The following is a 17,598-nucleotide window of genomic DNA, read 5'->3' as shown; positions in this document are numbered from 1 at the left end:
TCAAGCAATAGCCTCTGCGGACATGCGGGTCGGTGCCAATTTCTGGGGCTATTATGAAAGAAAACTTGAAATGGCTAAATCATGTTTTAAAGATGTAGGATGACAGATTACCAATTGGCCATCTATCTGGGGACAAGTGAAAAGCAGATCTTCCCCGATGGAACGGGAAGAGTTGATCTGAAGATTTTAAGGGAAATTGGAACCCTACGGGAAGGGGTAAAAAGCAAAGCCTTTAACAGATTGGGCTGGATGATGAGTGCATTTAGCCGTGTTAGCATCAGACGGTTTGGTATTATAGTGAGTTGTTAGTAGCAGTAGTAACAAACATTTTTTTTCAGGTTTTTTCACTCGCCTGAAAAATTTACAATTTGGAACATACCGTATTCTGAATTGCTACACCATTTTGCATTGTTTCATTCTTCAACAATGATCTAACATAATTTATATTACTACATGAATATGTTCAGCTGAACGCCTTTAGAATTCGTCAATTACTTTTTTCAAATCCCTCCCGGGTACTTAACTACAGTTATACTAAGGACAAGTGCCCTCTTATTGGTCGATCACTAATGCTCCCTGTGGTGCCAACTCCCGAACATAAAGAGAGGTGGCTGAGGCTAAGAATTTTTCTTGACTAGATTGTAGATACAAATAAATTCTTTTTTTCAAAAGTACTTTTTTTCAACATTTAAAATATTTCAATCAAGTACTTTTCAAAGTCAAGGGAGGGGGCGATTATACACTAATATAGTCAGCATAATTTTAATTAAGTAACACGCTTACTTAAAGCTATGTGCAATAAATTTAATTAAACGAATAAATCAATTATTTGAGATTAATTAATTACCTGGAATATTAGACTGGTCAAATGGGAATAAATGCAAATAATTACATTACGTTTTGACCAATCGGCACAACGCAGGCACCCTCTCCCTTCTAGTTATGTTTGTAACTCAGTTTTCTGTTAAACACAAGAGAAGAAACTTGACCCAACAAATTTAGTTTATGAATTTTTGAAGTTTTCTCACTGAGTTAAAAATCTGTGTTTTTTTTGTTTTATAAATTTTTTATAGTTTTTAAACGAGTATCAACTTGCTAAAACGACAAGTCTTAGCACACCAGTTGTTCAACACAATTCAAAATGAATTTATAATATGAAAAGCGTGAAAAAAGAAATTTGGTAAAATATGATTCAGCAAGATTTTTCGCTGATTCTATGGCTTTGATTGAAAGAGTTTGCATTTTTGCTGCGACAAATTTATTCGTTATTCTTTTACAGGTCTTTCGTAATTTATATTTTAATAAAAGTAGAAAATGATAGTACACCACATGACATGGTAACGTTTATTAAAATAATATCTGACTGTCCAAAGTAGTAAATCATAGTTGCAGCGTCAGATGTAGCCTAGTAAAGAACAAACTAAAGCCCATAGTAACCGAAATTTAAAAACTTGTTTTGAAAAAAGTGGCATGAGAGGAAGAATCACCACTTGAAGCTGATTCATGAATGGCTGGCAACTCTTTTTTCGATTAATTTTATTGGTAAAGGTTTATTGCAAGACCAGATTTATAGGAATTTTGAAAAATAGCCTCAAAGTCCAAAAAATCGTGTCAAACTGAAATAAAAACTGCACCATTGGAACCACCATAGTAGAAACTCAATAAACGAGAATTAAAGTTGCCCATGTTGAGCAACACTGGTGTGTCTCCTTTTTTCCTTGTTTTTCTTCGCCACTAGGGGGACACTGAAACATCATAGAGTGATATTTAAAGGCTCATTCGAAAGCTAATTTTTATATCTACGTGGTTTTTGTAAGTAACAAAACATAATTTTAAGCAAAATACAATGATTCTCCCGGTGTAATCCATTCACTGTCTTTATCAGCAGCGCGCGTTAGATAGCGCAACATCACTTGGCTTGGATCAGAAACTGTCGGCCATCTTCATCAAAAACTCGGAAACATTTTTTAGCAAAAAACAAATCATGCTATTGTAAAACAAAAGATTTCAATTGTTGTTTATGAGTCAAAGAATTATGAGTCAAAGAAACCTAAGCCAAAGAATTCATCTATCGCTACTGCCACGACTAGAAGTCATATCTAACATTTTCACACTTCTGATATAATTCCCCAAAACTGCTTAATAAGCTGTTCTCAAAGATAGGATCAAAGGGTATGGGTAACTTATATGAGTGATGGCACTAGTGTCGACAAAAAACAAAAACAACCTATCTAGCGCTTGGCGACACTTTGCATTTTGTTCAGTATAATAATAAGAACAATTATTTAATTAGTGTAACTGGTAAAATTAGGGTAGTATTAAGTGTCTAATCTCAGTTTCTGACAGGTAAATGGTTACGAAGCTTGAAATAATGGAAAGCGTCACCAGACGCTAGATGGCGTTGATATTTTTTCGACACTAGCACCAGTTTCCACTCTTATAAGTTACCCATACTCTTTGGATAGGATCAGCAAAGCAGTGTATATTCCATGACACTTTGATCCTCCTTATTTTACATTTCACTGTTGATCCTCCCTTTGAGAATTGCTTAGTAAATATTTTTTAGCGATTATCTCATAAATTTAACAACTTCAGGTATGACCTATAGCCGTTTCGGTGAAATTATATCAAATATTATTTTTTTTGCCGTTGGGTTTCATTTATTATCTTGATTACTTTTATTTTTTTTAATTTATTATTATTGTTATTTTTTATTATTATCTTTATTATTATTTTATTTTTATTTTTGTATTTATTATTATTTTATTTTTATCATTATATTTTTTGCTTTGTATTTCATTATTATCATTTATTATTATTCTTTTTTTTAATTTAATTGTTCAATGAAACCTGGATTTCATTTAATTTTAGCTCGGTTATGGCTGGTGAAGGTGAAAGGCTAGGTTAAGATATCTCTCTTTGTCCCAAATTAATATTGTATGTCTAGTTTTTTGAGTTATCAAGACTTACTTATATGCACAAACATAAGAAAGATCCCTTATTTTCAAAGTGCAACAATTATTTTTCACCATGTGACAAAGCTCTAGATCTATCGTAACGTTCGTCAAAGCAATATCAGGCTGTCGACGGTAGGAAAGTAAAAGAAAAGAATGGCTATAAAGTTAAAAGAAGGTACTTGTTAATTATTCAGAGCACACTCAAGTTCTGGATCTGAGTGTAAGATCTGAGAAAACCGGCTTCCTAGCCATAAAGACAAGTGACGGATGACAGATTGCATTGAAGTTATATAATTTGGGCAATATATTGGCACATTATAGGGGATGGGGGGTAAATTATAGCGGTTCTGCATATTATGAGGCAAGATTGTTTTCCAACTTCACGCTGTCCAAATTCTTTACACGCACCCCCCACCCCTCTATGTGCAAATATAAAGCCCAAATTATATAAGTCAATGCATTCTGTCCCCCGTCACTTGTCTTTGTGGCTATGAAACTGGTTTCCAAAGATCTTACATTCAGATCAAGAACTTGAGTGCGTTCTGAATAATTAACAAGTCCCTAAAAGAGTTTTTAACTCATACCAAAAAAATCAGACAATTTTTTTTTAGTTCCTAATATCTATCAGATCAATTTTGGGATTAACCAACACAATTTCCTACCATAATAAAGTATCGCAATAAAAAAGGGGTGCAGTAATAGGCAATGGGCTTATACCCTAACGCTATTGGGAGAATAAAAAATTTCGTGTCACGCTTAAAATAAAAGAATAGCTGATAAAGAAAGACGGGAAAAAACATAACAGGATAAACTTAACCAATAATCTCACCCTACTTTTTTAAGAAATAAATGAATTCATCAGCCACATTCGTGGCCTTCCATGAGCCTTATACGACAGTGAAAAATGATCTGGAGGAAAATAACCAGATTTATGGATCGTCGGAACAAAAAAAATCACGTGAGCAATCACCGACTAAAGTGACAAATACACAGTAATGAGAACCCACTAAAACTACAATATGATTGATTTTCAATAAATTGAATTAATTAGCCTTCTTACTTTTATTTGCAATTCTCACATCAATGATGCCAGCGCCATCTGAAATGATATCACCTTCAGCGCTGCATAAGTGGTAGGGAACACAAACACATTTTCCTGGGTGAGGTGAATAGCCAGCTCCTTCAGGACCTCTTACAATAATTTCATTGATGACAGTTTGATTTAGAACTGAAAAAGAAAAACCCTAAATAATACTAAGATAGGATTTAAGTGACAATAAGTTATCGTGAGCTATTCCAGTATGGAATAGTTTTTCATACTGAAAAAACAGTTTTCCAAACTATTCAAGAGTATGGGATACTGATAAAACCCGGATTTTCGGTGATCTAACGGCAAAAAAAAACGAAAACAAAAAAAAGCGAGGCACCACTCTTACTGCAGCTCAGTGGCCTTAATTGGGAGGGGAACTGCCCTCCCATACAAAATATGAAGAAAAATATAAAATGTAAAAAATATCATTTAAAGGTTAAAGATAGGGATTTGAAGGTAAAAACCATTGGAAAATTCCAAAAAATTCAGCATCCCTTTTATTGCAGTATCTGGCAACTTGTTTTAAAAACTAGAAATTTCAAATAGAAATGAATATCTTAAATTATTAAAGCGCATCTTTATAGAAATAAAGTCAAAACCTCGAATTGGTCAAAATTCTTTTGTTTTCAACCTGACATAATTTTGGGTTATTTACACTCTTGCATTTTGTAACTCCTGAAAAGACAAGTCAGCAGCGGTTTAGGGTAATTATCTATCCTAATTACTAGTTTAGGGTAATTAGGGTATTTAGAGTAGAGATGTACGGTAATGTATCCAGAAAGATATACCAAATGACTTAATTGAAAAAAGTATAATATTTCAATGGAAGTTGAACATTTGAAATTATTTTGTTTTTAATCTTTTTGACATGCAGACTTTTTTCTGTCCAAAATTATAGTTTTCCATATTCTTTGCTTATTCTACTATTCTATTTTTTAATTTGTTTATTTTTTGTGATTTTGATTTATAGGTTAAGTGTGAATATATATACTAGTAGATTATAAGGATGAAAACAACCATCATATACAACCCAATAGGTTTCCCCGATGATTGTTGAAAGATTATGTAAGCGTTATTTTGGTTAATAAATTATTTCTCTCTATTTCTCTCTTTCTTTCTACAAATTCTCATTTTCGCCATCATTTTTTAAAAGAAAACAATACTATTATGTATAAAATCAACTAATCAACTGAACCAAAGTGCAACTTAGTGTATTCTTTCTGTTCACAGAAGCCCTATGAGGTATAAAGTTCTCTTGAAAATATTTCATCATCTTAATCATAAGAAACATAGTTATTAACATCGAATTAGGATTAACATTAATTCGACTAGAGATTGAAACTTGTGGAACGGTCTATTCACTCCCTACACGAATAAGTGACTTCCTGGAACTTCAATTCCTTACCAGTCATGTCAATTAGGGGATAGAGCAAGGAACATCTGCCCCCTATATATTTTTGGCCTCTCCCCCCAGATTTCGAAAAGATTATTTCTTGGGGAGTATTTTCATTAAATGCCAGTTTTTGGTATTTGGTACAATAGTGGCTGTCCGAATTTGCTTTTTCAAAGTTTCAGCTATTTTGTTTTTCCCATGTTTTTTCACTAGCTAATTCCATTGCTTTTCCTTTTGGCATCGCTTTTTGTCTTCTTTACATCTTTTCCTCCGCTTCTATTTTACAGTGAGTTTTAAGCAAATCACTACTGTTATTATAGTTATTATGTTTTTATAGTTAGTAACTTCCTTTTGTTGTCTTTTTTCTTCTTTATATTCTTTTACTCCATTTCTTTTTTATTTCTATTTCTTTTATTTGTATTCCTTCTATTTTATTTTTATTCCTATTTTATTGTGCGTTATAAACAAGTCACAACTGTTATTATAGTTTTTATACTGTTATATAGTTTTTTTTTACATTTTTCTTATAGTTACACAATAAGACTAGTTTTTCTAGGAAACTACAAAAATTGGTTTTCTTAAGCATGTATTTCATCGACACTACATTTTTTTGCTAGTAAAGGCGTACATAAAAGGAGGGATGGGCTAGAGGAATCAAGCCCCCCAGAGGCCCCTTGCGTTGCGAAAATGTGTCACAAATAACACAGAAAAACTTTGATTTTCGACCAAATAAATGCTCAAAAATTACGAACATTCTGGTTTTCAACACGCATTTTTGCGAGTATTTATAGGGAAGTAAGTAGAGATTAGAAGAAATTAACAGAAACCCCACTCTTAAAAAAAATCTTAGCTATTCCGCCTCTAACCAAAATTCTGGCTACGTCTCTAGCTGGGACTACCTAAAAAAAGGAAATTTAAGTTCAATTTTGAATAATTAATATTTTTATAGATATATTCAATGTTTTCAGATCTCTATTAGTTCTACCAAAGTGAAGTAAAATAAACGTGGCCGCTATATAAGGCAGTTAAAGTTACAGATTTCTATCACAGACAGTGTAATAAGTAAAAAGCGCAGCCCAAGTAAAGAGCTTTGTGGGCACAATGTATTTTTTTCACCAAGGCATTTGGCATAGAAAGAGTTGTCGTAGGAACTTTGGAAGGAGCTCATTCGCTTGGAAAATTGAAAGTTCTAGTGCCCTTTTTATGAGTGAGTCAAAAGTGACTAGGGGGCAACCAGCCCCTCTCCAATTCCCATCAACTCCCCAAACACATCCAATCAACATTGTAGATAGCCATTTTGTTCATTATAGTTAAAAGGTCCAGAAACTATGTCTATGGGAATGTCATAGCCACCCTTCCCTCCAACCCTCGGGGCAAGGGCTGTAAGTTATGTCATTCGCCCATTGTTCACTTATAGTATTTGTTCTTCAGAAAGGTGGGCATGTTTGACTTTTAGTATCCAAAAAGACGAAGGGCATTCAGGTGAACCTTTCAGAGAAGGTTAAGGGTAGTGTTGAATTAAATCAAAACTTGTTATGCGAATACGGGTTGTCAAAAGGGCGTAACTCAAGAATGACTGAGTGTATTAATTTGATTTTTTTTATGAAATGATGAGGGGGACGATCAACTGACCAAAAAGGCAATACTAAATCAAAACTTGTTATGCGCATACGGGTTGTCAAAAGGGCGAAACTCAGGATTGACTGAGTGTATTAATTTGATTTTTTTTATGAAATGATGAGGGGGACGATCAACTGACCAAAAGGCAAACCAAATCTGGTTTTCAACACGCATTTTTGCGAGTATTTATAGGGAAGTAAGTAGAGATTAGAAGAAATTAACAGAAACCCCACTCTTAAAAAAAAATCTTAGCTATTCCGCCTCTAACCAAAATTCTGGCTACGTCTCTAGCTGGGACTACCTAAAAAAAGGAAATTTAAGTTCAATTTTGAATAATTAATATTTTTATAGATATATTCAATGTTTTCAGATCTCTATTAGTTCTACCAAAGTGAAGTAAAATAAACGTGGCCGCTATATAAGGCAGTTAAAGTTACAGATTTCTATCACAGACAGTGTAATAAGTAAAAAGCGCAGCCCAAGTAAAGAGCTTTGTGGGCACAATGTATTTTTTTTCACCAAGGCATTTGGCATAGAAAGAGTTGTCGTAGGAACTTTGGAAGGAGCTCATTCGCTTGGAAAATTGAAAGTTCTAGTGCCCTTTTTATGAGTGAGTCAAAAGTGACTAGGGGGCAACCAGCCCCTCTCCAATTCCCATCAACTCCCCAAACACATCCAATCAACATTGTAGATAGCCATTTTGTTCATTATAGTTAAAAGGTCCAGAAACTATGTCTATGGGAATGTCATAGCCACCCTTCCCTCCAACCCTCGGGGCAAGGGCTGTAAGTTATGTCATTCGCCCATTGTTCACTTATAGTATTTGTTCTTCAGAAAGGTGGGCATGCTTGACCTTTAGTATCCAAAAAGACGAAGGGCATTCAGGTTAACCTTTCAGAGAATGTTGAGGGGAGCGTTGAACTACATCAAAACTTGTTATGCGCATACGGGTTGTCAAAAGGGCGAAACTCAGGATTGACTGAGTGTATTAATTTGATTTTTTTTATGAAATGATGAGGGGGACGATCAACTGACCAAAAAGGCAATATTTGCACGCTACTACTACCCCTAGTACTACTATCATTACGACTACTGCTACCATTATTATCATTTACCAGGGGCGCAGCTATGGGGGGAGGAGGGACTCCCCCCGCCCCCTCCAAAGCTCCAAGGTGTTGTCACGCAGTGGCAAGGCCATGGAACTTGGGGTGTTTTTGGCGTCTTAATTTAGCTTATGTGTCCGTATTTGTCGGCACAGTGGACGATTTTGCCGGCACATTATTTATATCCCCCCTCTAAACTCAGAACCCTTGCTTCACTCCTGTCACAACAACTGCTGTTTCGGTAACGAGTACTACCAAGCCTGAGGATATTGAAGTGAAAATTTGAGGAAATGTTGAGGGGAAAGTTGAAATAAATCAAAACGTACTATGTGCATACAAATTGTCAAAAGGGCGTATCAGCAACATCTTTGGAACGGCTTACAATAGAGAGAGAGAGATTTATTTTAAACAAACAATCAATTTAACATAAGTTTAGTGGCCACCCCAAGAAGTAAAAACTTGTCCAAGGGGGTGGCAAAAATACACTAACATAACAAAACAACAATAAAAAAAAAACGAAAAAAATAATAACCTATCTATAACACAGTCCCCAAACAGCACCACAAACCTTAAACCTTAACATTTTCATTAAATTTGCAATCATATTCATAATCATCACCCCCAGGAGCCATAAAAATTTACCAATATCATTATAAAAAAAAAAAAAAAAAAAAAAAAAAAAAACAACCTAGAATTCATAATTACTAAAAAGCATCCCTTTAATTACTATCTTAAACGAAGAAATATCACTTATATTTTTTATATTTTGATCAAGATGGTTCCAACTTCTGATCCCCCTGTGAAGCAAAGAAAACATCGATCGGGCCGAAAATACCAGTGAAATATTAATATCTGCAGATGACCTAGTATCATAATCATAGACAGAAAATCTCAGGTTAGCCAAGCTATCAAAACACGGGAGGTTTATACCCCTCTGAATCCTAAAAATGAATAGAAGTGTATACAACTCCCGTAATCCCGAAGCTGGCAGTATCTTTACACGCTCATACGCGTTTAGTGCCGAATCCCGGGGTTGTAGGCCATCTAACAGCCGAACAGCGTTGTTTAGCAGAACTCGTATTGGCCGAACAATAGAAGGAAATGTTTCAAGCCAAACGCTACTACAATACAATATATATGGATGGATAAGGGAATAATAAAGAAGGCGCATAACAAAAGGAGGAAAAAAATGCTTAAGTTTTCTCATTAGACCCAGGTTACGAGACACGGTTTTACAAACATAATGTACATGGCGCTTGAATGATAAAACATCATCAATATAAACCCCCAGGTACTTATAAGAACACACCCACTTTAAAGCTCCATACTGTGTTGCAATATCCTGAAACCATGGATAAAAATCTGGCGAACGGGAAAAAATAACAAAATTAGTCTTACCCAGATTAATCTTTAATCTATTTACCCTCAACCAGGAATAGAACCTTTCAATAGCATCTTTCATCGATGTCTGAAGTAATTCTTCTGTCTTCGCGGTACTAACAGCAACTGTGTCATCAGCAAATAATGACACCGTCTCATTCCTGGGATTTTTGACCATATCAATAACATTAAAACAACAACCTGGGATACAATCAGGCATATCATTAATATACAATAAAAAAAGAATCGGACCAAGAACTGACCCCTGCGGGACACCACTAGGCACTGGGCGGGCGCCTGATTGTATACAAGTCATCTCTACAAACTGGTACCGGTTACTAAGGAAACTCCGTATAAAGTCAAGAGCTTTACCTCGGATCCCATAGACCTCGCATTTTTTCAGGAGTAGGCCATGGTCAACTGTATCAAAAGCCTTCTGTAAGTCTAGAAACACTGCACCAACCTTAAAACCTTCATCTAAAGCTATGTTAATTATACTAGTCAAAAATATCAATGCATCCTCTGTCTTCCTATATTTTCTGAAACCGAACTGATTATTATTCAAAAATTTAAACTTCTCTAAAAAATAGGTCAACCGATTACTAAAACATATTTCAGTAAGACGAGAAATAACTGGCAAGACTGATATTGGGCGATAATTACCCAAATCATTTCTATCACCACCTTTATAAACCGGTGTCACTCTTACTTTTTTTAAACAATCTGGAAACCTTCCTTGACGGAAGAAATCATTAATCATTGATGTCAAAACACCAGATATACAAGGGAAAATGTATTTTAGAATTTTTAGGCTAACTAGGTCACTACCGGACGAACTATTTTTTATACTATAGATAATATCCCTTAACTAATCTAATGTAATCCTCTTTAGATGTAGCGATACATTTGCAGAGGATGGTAGAATGGATCCAAAGAGTGGGTCATTTGGAGACGAGGAAAACATCTCGACTATTTGTAGGCCTACCGAACAATAATAATTCAAAAACGCATTACGTATCCCATTACCATCTGCAATTATAACTTCATTAACAGTCACTTCTGTTGGTAGAATATTAGACCGCTGACCTATGACATTACGGATTATTTGCCAAGTTTTCAACGGGTTACCTTTAACATCATTAAACTTCATACTAAAATATTTTTGTTTAGCCTCACGGAGGAGATTATTCAAACAATTACGAAAAACACGGTATCGTTCTTTATTCTCATCCGTCGGTCTTAAAGCTTGTGACTTAAACAGTCTATCTCTTACATTTATTTTTCGAAGAAGGTCATGCGTTATCCATGGCTTCCTCCCATTATGTTTTCGACCATTCGAACTCTTCACTGCTCCCACTTCCTTAACCATTTCTAAAAGCTTACTATAAAAGAGTGAAAATTTAGTATTTACATCACTCTCATTTCCAAACTGAGATACCCAATCAATATGAACCATATTATTTTTTAGTTTCAATAGGGCACTGCGATCAAAAAATACAACTCTTTTACTCCGTTCAGGAGTTTCTCGCTTAGGGATAGATACCTCAAAATCTGCAAAAACACCAAAGTGGTCAGATTCCACATTTACAAGAACTCTTGGCGATCTAAAAGGTGAATTAGAAAAAATATTATCCAAAAGTTTTGCAGACGTCCTAGAAACTCTAGTTGGGATATTAATCGTTGGGAACAGACCATAAGACATACACAAATTTAATAACTGAGAAGTCACAAAAGACTCCATATCCAGCATGTTAATATTAAAGTCGCCTAGAACAAAACAAGGGTTATTACTAATTTGTACTTTTGCCAGCTGTTCATGAAGATTCTCAAAAAATTCTTGAATAGAACCAGAAGGAGGCCTATATACAATTACTAAATATGTATAAACATTATTCGATTTAGCTTGTAATACTAGTGTTTCGCACACCATTTCCTTATATTCACTTAGATCATCTCGGACTCTAACATGGAGATCTTCACGAACATAAGCCGCAAGGACCCCGTGTTGACGTAACTCCCGGTTCCGAATAAACAAAGTATATCCAGGTATATCTAAAAGAGCAGAATTGTGGTCCCTCAACCAGGTCTCCGTCAAAGCAAACACATGGAAAATATTAAGTTAAGCTAGATTCGCTAAAAAATCAAATGTCGTATTTAGGCCCTGACAATTCAAATGAGATCATATCAAGCTGAAACTTCCAGGGCACCATGAGGGGGATGTACAACTGAACAAAAGGCAACATGTACATAGTATTACTGCTGATACTACTATTGCTACTACTACTAATACAACATTACTACCGCTACTACTGCTACCACTACTACTAAGATACTAGTACTATTAGGCTAAGGGTACAATGGTGAAAGTTTGAGAGCATATTGAGGGAAAATTTGAACTAAATCAAAACAGATCATGTGCATGCAAATTGTCAAAAAGGCGTATCTCAGAAAAGGATTAGGGTATTAAGTTGGAATATCTAGGGAAAGTTCTACTACTAATACTATTGCCACTGCTAAAATTACTTCTACTACTGCAACTACTACCTCTATTGTAACTACTACTAAGGCTAAGAGCATTAAAATGAAATTTTCAGGAAGGATTGAAGTTGAACTAAATTAAAAAAAAAAAAAAACAACTACGAATGTACAGGTTATTAAAAGGGCATACTGACAATTTCATAGCAACGGTTAATTGTACTAATTTGAAACTTACAGGGTTTTAGGGGGGAGATGTTCAACTGACCCAAAGGCAATATGTTAATCCTACTTCTGCAACTAGGACGTATGCTAATATTGTCAGTACTAATACTGGTTCTACAACTAGTACTACCAGTACTCACACTACTACTGTTGTGACTATGACAACTTTGGCTAAGGGTATGAAGGTAATATTTCCAGGAAATATTGAGGGTGGAAGTTGAACTGACTCACAATACACGGTCTGCATGGAAGTTGTCAAAAGGACGTATCAGCAATATCTTAGGAACAGCTTGGTGTGTAAAGTTGAAAATTACAAAGCTTGTTGTGGGGGACGTATTCTGCTGCTACTACTTAATTCTGCTGCTATTACTAACTGGCTTTACAAAGTCACTAGTTTTCATTCGTAGTGCAAGACAGGTTTTGTCCTGTAGTCATGGTGAATAGGAAATTTTCTTTTAAATTTCTTTTGTCCATCAGCATTGATTCAGAGTTCAAAGTGAACGGACCTCTCATAAATTGGATATTTTATTAACATTGTCAAACCAGTAAGCTTTTTCATTGAATTATAATCCCAGAAAAGTTAGTTAGATTTCGCAGTATTTCAAAGGATTATAGTTCCTGACCTATATATGAAACCTTTGCTTAATCTTTTAAACTAGTTTCTGGACATTTACATAAGTATTTACGGCTTATGACTTACGGACACGATTAATCGAAGCAATTTGGTTTCATAAGTGGAATAAGGGATTACGATTTATAGACTATATTACTGTAAGTGAAAATGATTGATCCTGGAATTTGGGCAAAAGATAAACTTTTTTATAATCCAGCGTTGAATTTCATACAGAAAAATCTCGAACAAGGGATTTCCCACGATTCGATTAAAGATCATGCTTTGGATTTTTTTTCGGCTACTGATGTGTTAGATGCGAGAAAGCTTTTCCTCCAGAAAGCATTTCCGAAGGAAGTTCCACCCTGGCGAGTTGGTAACAACGCCCAATAAAATAGTATTGCCGATATTATTGCAGCGTTCGAAAGATGCGACTCTGAAGATATAGATGTGCCGGACTTCGTGATAAGGAACGCGAGTGAAATCCCGATAATTCCCGCATCGGCATATTCCATGCTTAGTAGTAAGGTAAACACCTGTTTTAATGAATTACGCGCTTTTTCAGAAAAGCTTCAAACCCAGCCGCCTTTCCCCCCCGCCGCTCTCCCTTTAGTTGAAGATAAACCTACATATGCAGTAATTGTGAAAAATTTTCTTTACAGATTTAAGTGATGCAGGCTTGCGAAAAGATAAATTGAATACGCTTGAAGGTCATGAAGGGATTTTAAGTCTAAAACCTGATCATCAGAATAAAAAGTGGATCGTAAATACTCGAGATAGGCAGTCAGCCGTATCCCTTGCCGCCTCAGCCTCTAAAAGCCTACCTAATGTTCAAACCATGGTCCTTGATAAAAAAGCGCTTGGTATTGTTTGGAGTATCCTTGAACATGTATCAGAATCATCTCCAAAGGAAAGCATATCGGGATTAGTACGTGCTATAAAAATAGGACATTCAAAATGTTTTCGTTTGGAATTTCTGGATCAGTTAGCACTGAAAAATGCAATTAACCATGGTCTCCGACATGGATATGAACTTTTTCGTGTTCAAATCTACCAAGAATTACCGCGTCGTTGTTTCCGGTGCCAAGGGGCAGATCACACTATTGCTAGATGCCCACGTTCTCCTGATTTACCAAAATGTTCCCGCTGTCCTGGGGCTCACGAAAACACCACGGACAACCCTTGCTCAGTTGCTCCTAAGTGCGCCAATTGCGGAGGAAATCATGTTTCTTATAGTTTAAAATGCTCGGTACTGAGAAATGCGCTTTATTTTTTCGAGAAGCAAAAAAGACCCGCGGTCGCCCTTCCGGCGGCACCGCTATCTTCACTCGGTCGGGATATCAGCCTATGCAAATTTATTCTGATGCTAATATTCTAGCAATCCAGTGTAATAACATGGCTTTTGTAAATGTGTATCTCCCATGCAATCATCGAAACACTCAGTCATTTACTGCTTTTGCTAAAGCTTGCCATTAACTGAAATCTCTTTTCATAAAATTTGCAGATCAAAATGTTGATTGGATCTTAGCCAGGGATATGAATACTGACATATTGACCTCATCTGATTAATCTGAAATCCTGCTAGATTCTCTGTCAAGTGTCTATCATGTCGCTGCTAAGAACCTGGCTTATACTTACATTCATAATCGAGGCTCCGTTAAATCCAACCGTGACCATATTACTGTGTCTAAGTTCGGCCTAATTAATTCCGAGGTATTTGTTGATGAAGATAAAATCCATGATGACCTTTTCCCTAGTTCGGGCCTAAATGAGCCTTCTGATGTTCAATCCCACTTTAAGGGTCCCCATTCAAAATGGTATCAAAAGCCCAATTGGAATCGTATAAACGTTGAGATGTATATTACTACTTTATGCACTCTACTCTCAACTATTAAAGTCCCGTTTCACTTGCTCCAGACTTTGATAAAGTGCCCTGATTCTAAGGAAGACCTAAATTCGTATTATTACCAGATAGTGGCATGTCTAAAGTCGGCCACAAAAGTTGAAGTTCCGATTGAGCACGTGCGTTCTGGGTCTCGCAAGCCCCTGTGGAATATACATCCGGAAGTGAAAAAAGTAAAGAACCGCGCAAAGTTTTGGTTGCGATTGTGGAACGCTTGCGATCGACCTTCCTCCGGTGCTGTGTTTACAGTAAAGCAATAAGCAAAGAAAGAATACATATCTTGTTTACGTAATGCAAGGCTCAACGCGTGGGACGCTCCAAATAGTAAAATGACTTGGAAAAGAGTTATCAATAGCAGTAAGTGTTCTCCCCCACCTTAGTAAATATTAAACCTTATGAATTTTGTGCACCATTATATTGACATATTTTCCGTATTTAATCAGTGTGTCAGAAACATTTTTCTAATCTACTTAGTTCGGTCCTGCCAGTGTCTGTTTGTCAATATAGAGTCCCTGCGATAAGTATGAGTGATTTACATTGGGCGCTGAAGAAAGTAAAAAGATCAGATTCTCCTGATTGTGATGGCCTATGCTTTGGGAATTTTGCTTATGATTGCCCATTATTGTTGAACCACCTGCAGTTATTATTCCAGATTTGCATAGCTCAATCTCTGGTTACTGACAGTTTTCTTTCTGGTAGTGTCATGTCTATACTTAAACGCGGTAAAGATCCAGATTCATGCTCGAATTATAGACCGATTACTGTATCTTGCTTTATGAGTAAGATTTTTGAGTATGTCATTTGCCTGAAATAACTTCTAAGTGCGATTTTTCGTCTTTTCAACTAGGATTTAGAAGAGGGGTTGGTTGCCCCCAGGCGCATCATGTGCCTAAAGCGTTCATTGTATTGCTGCACAGTAGACATTTCCGGATCTTTTGATAATGTTGACGCCCAGGCCTTGCATTCCCTTGCTTGTTCTGGAGTCAATTATTCAGTTATTTCTACATTGCGATATTGGTATGATAATTCTTATGTGCGTATTAAGTGGCTATCAAATACTTCTGATTCGGTAGCTGTTAGTCTGATTCGGTCCTTATATATTTAAATGTGTCCTCGCTACTTGTTTAGAACATCTATCTCCTACTGTGTTTTTTCGTGATATTGGTGTAAGTTATATTGCATACGCCGACGATGTCCTTTTAGTTAGTTTTTCTCGTCGAGGGCTGCCTCAGAACTTCCGTAAGCTGTCTTCTCTACTTAGTGATATTGGCCTATCTGTTAATATGGGAAAGTGTGAGTTTATGTGCTTTAATAGTAGAACTTCTGTATCTCCATTAAACCTCGGTTCAATTTCATTACCTTGTTTGGATAAGGTCAAGTGGCTTGGTATATCGTTTTGCCCGTCCATTTACGGAACTTGCTCCGAGTTGGTTACTAATGCATTAAAAAATATTCGTGTGTTATATGGTAAGATATCTCCAAATAGAGGGCGTTATAATCGTAAGGGCCTAGCCCGGCTTTATAATAGTTTTTGCTCTCCAGGAGTATATTTTCTATCTAGTTCCGACCACTTGCTGAGGAAAAATGATTTACAGAGACTTAAACGAGTTTATTTTAGACATTGTTAATATTTGATGTGTTTACCTAGCCGTGTCAAAAAAATAAATAATTTTTTTCCGTATGTTATCCGTGTGTCGTTCGTTCAACTGGCCCGGTTGTCTTCTAATATGATTAAATAAAAAAAACAAGTTTTTTAAACTGAAAGTAAGGAGCGACATTAAAACTTAAAACGAACATGAATTATTCCGTATATGAAAGGGGCTGTCCCCTCCTCACCGCTTCGCTATTTACTATAATTTTTTTTATTTTTTTAAAAAATAAATTTTTGACAAAGATTAAAAATTTAGCTTAACGAGTGTGGCGTAGAGGTGGTGACAGCCCCTTTCATATACGGAATAATTTCTGTTTGTTTTAAGTTTTAATGTCGCTCCTTACTTTCAGTTTAAAAAACTTGTTTTTTTTATTTAATTTCTGATCGTTTTTTAGTTAATGCAGCTTTTATTTGCATAAAAATTTTACTTTTCTTTTGCTAAATGGATGTCTTTACAAATTAACTTACGTAACCAACTTCTATATTCGTATATTTTTCTTCTGGCCAAAAATGCAAAGTTGCAGATTTTTGCAGATATGAGCTTGAAACCTATGTAATAGGGTTTTCTTTTATACTGAATCTGACGGTGTGATTTTCATTAAAATTCTTTCACTTGTAGGGGATGTTTCCCCCCTCTTTAAAAAATCGAGTAAATTTTCTCAGGCTCGTAGCCTTTGATGAGTAATATTAAACTTAATAAAATTTATATACTTAGAATCAGCATTATAAACACATTCCTTTGATATATTTATTGACACCAAAATTCCGTTTTTAAAAGTTTCGATTACTATTGAGCCGTATCGCTTGTTTTTTTATTGTTTTTTTTATTACGTATATGTTATTACGTATATGAAGAGGTTCTCCCCTTAGTCAATACCATGCTCTTTACGTTAAAAGTTAAAAAAAAATTTTGATTCACAAACCCCTGAAACACAAAGGCCGTTTAATTAGAATAGATAGCTCTTTTGAAAGCACTAAAAAAAAACTGTAGCGTAAAGACCGAGGAATTGACTTGGGGGAGAACCCCCTCACATACGTTATAATCTCTGTTCGTTTTAATTTATAACATTCCTTCTTACATTTCAGTTGAAAAAAATTGTTTTTTTTTATTTAATTTCTGATCGTTTTTTAAATAATGCTTGGAAATCCGGCGCCCCCTTCATAGAAATGTCTCTTACCCCAAGGAAACAT

At 35.5% G+C, this 17,598-nt stretch overlaps 1 protein-coding gene across 1 annotated transcript in view; it reads right to left on the bottom strand.

Annotated features, from left to right (window-relative positions):
- Positions 1 to 17,598, bottom strand: part of LOC148953311 (phenoloxidase-activating factor 2-like) — a 100,272-nt gene that overhangs the window by 59,497 nt on the left and 23,177 nt on the right. Inside the window, exon 3 of the mRNA XM_089088476.1 lies at positions 4,018 to 4,185. Within this exon, the coding sequence (XP_088944602.1) occupies positions 4,018 to 4,185 (168 nt within the window). The remainder of the gene's footprint in view (positions 1 to 4,017; positions 4,186 to 17,598) is intronic.

The sequence above is a fragment of the Artemia sp. Qi Xiang Cuo genome, chromosome 4, assembly GCF_049724085.1.
Source record: "Artemia sp. Qi Xiang Cuo chromosome 4, ASM4972408v1, whole genome shotgun sequence".
NCBI lineage: Eukaryota > Metazoa > Arthropoda > Branchiopoda > Anostraca > Artemiidae > Artemia > Artemia sp. Qi Xiang Cuo.
This window is presented reverse-complemented; position numbering and strand designations above follow the sequence as displayed.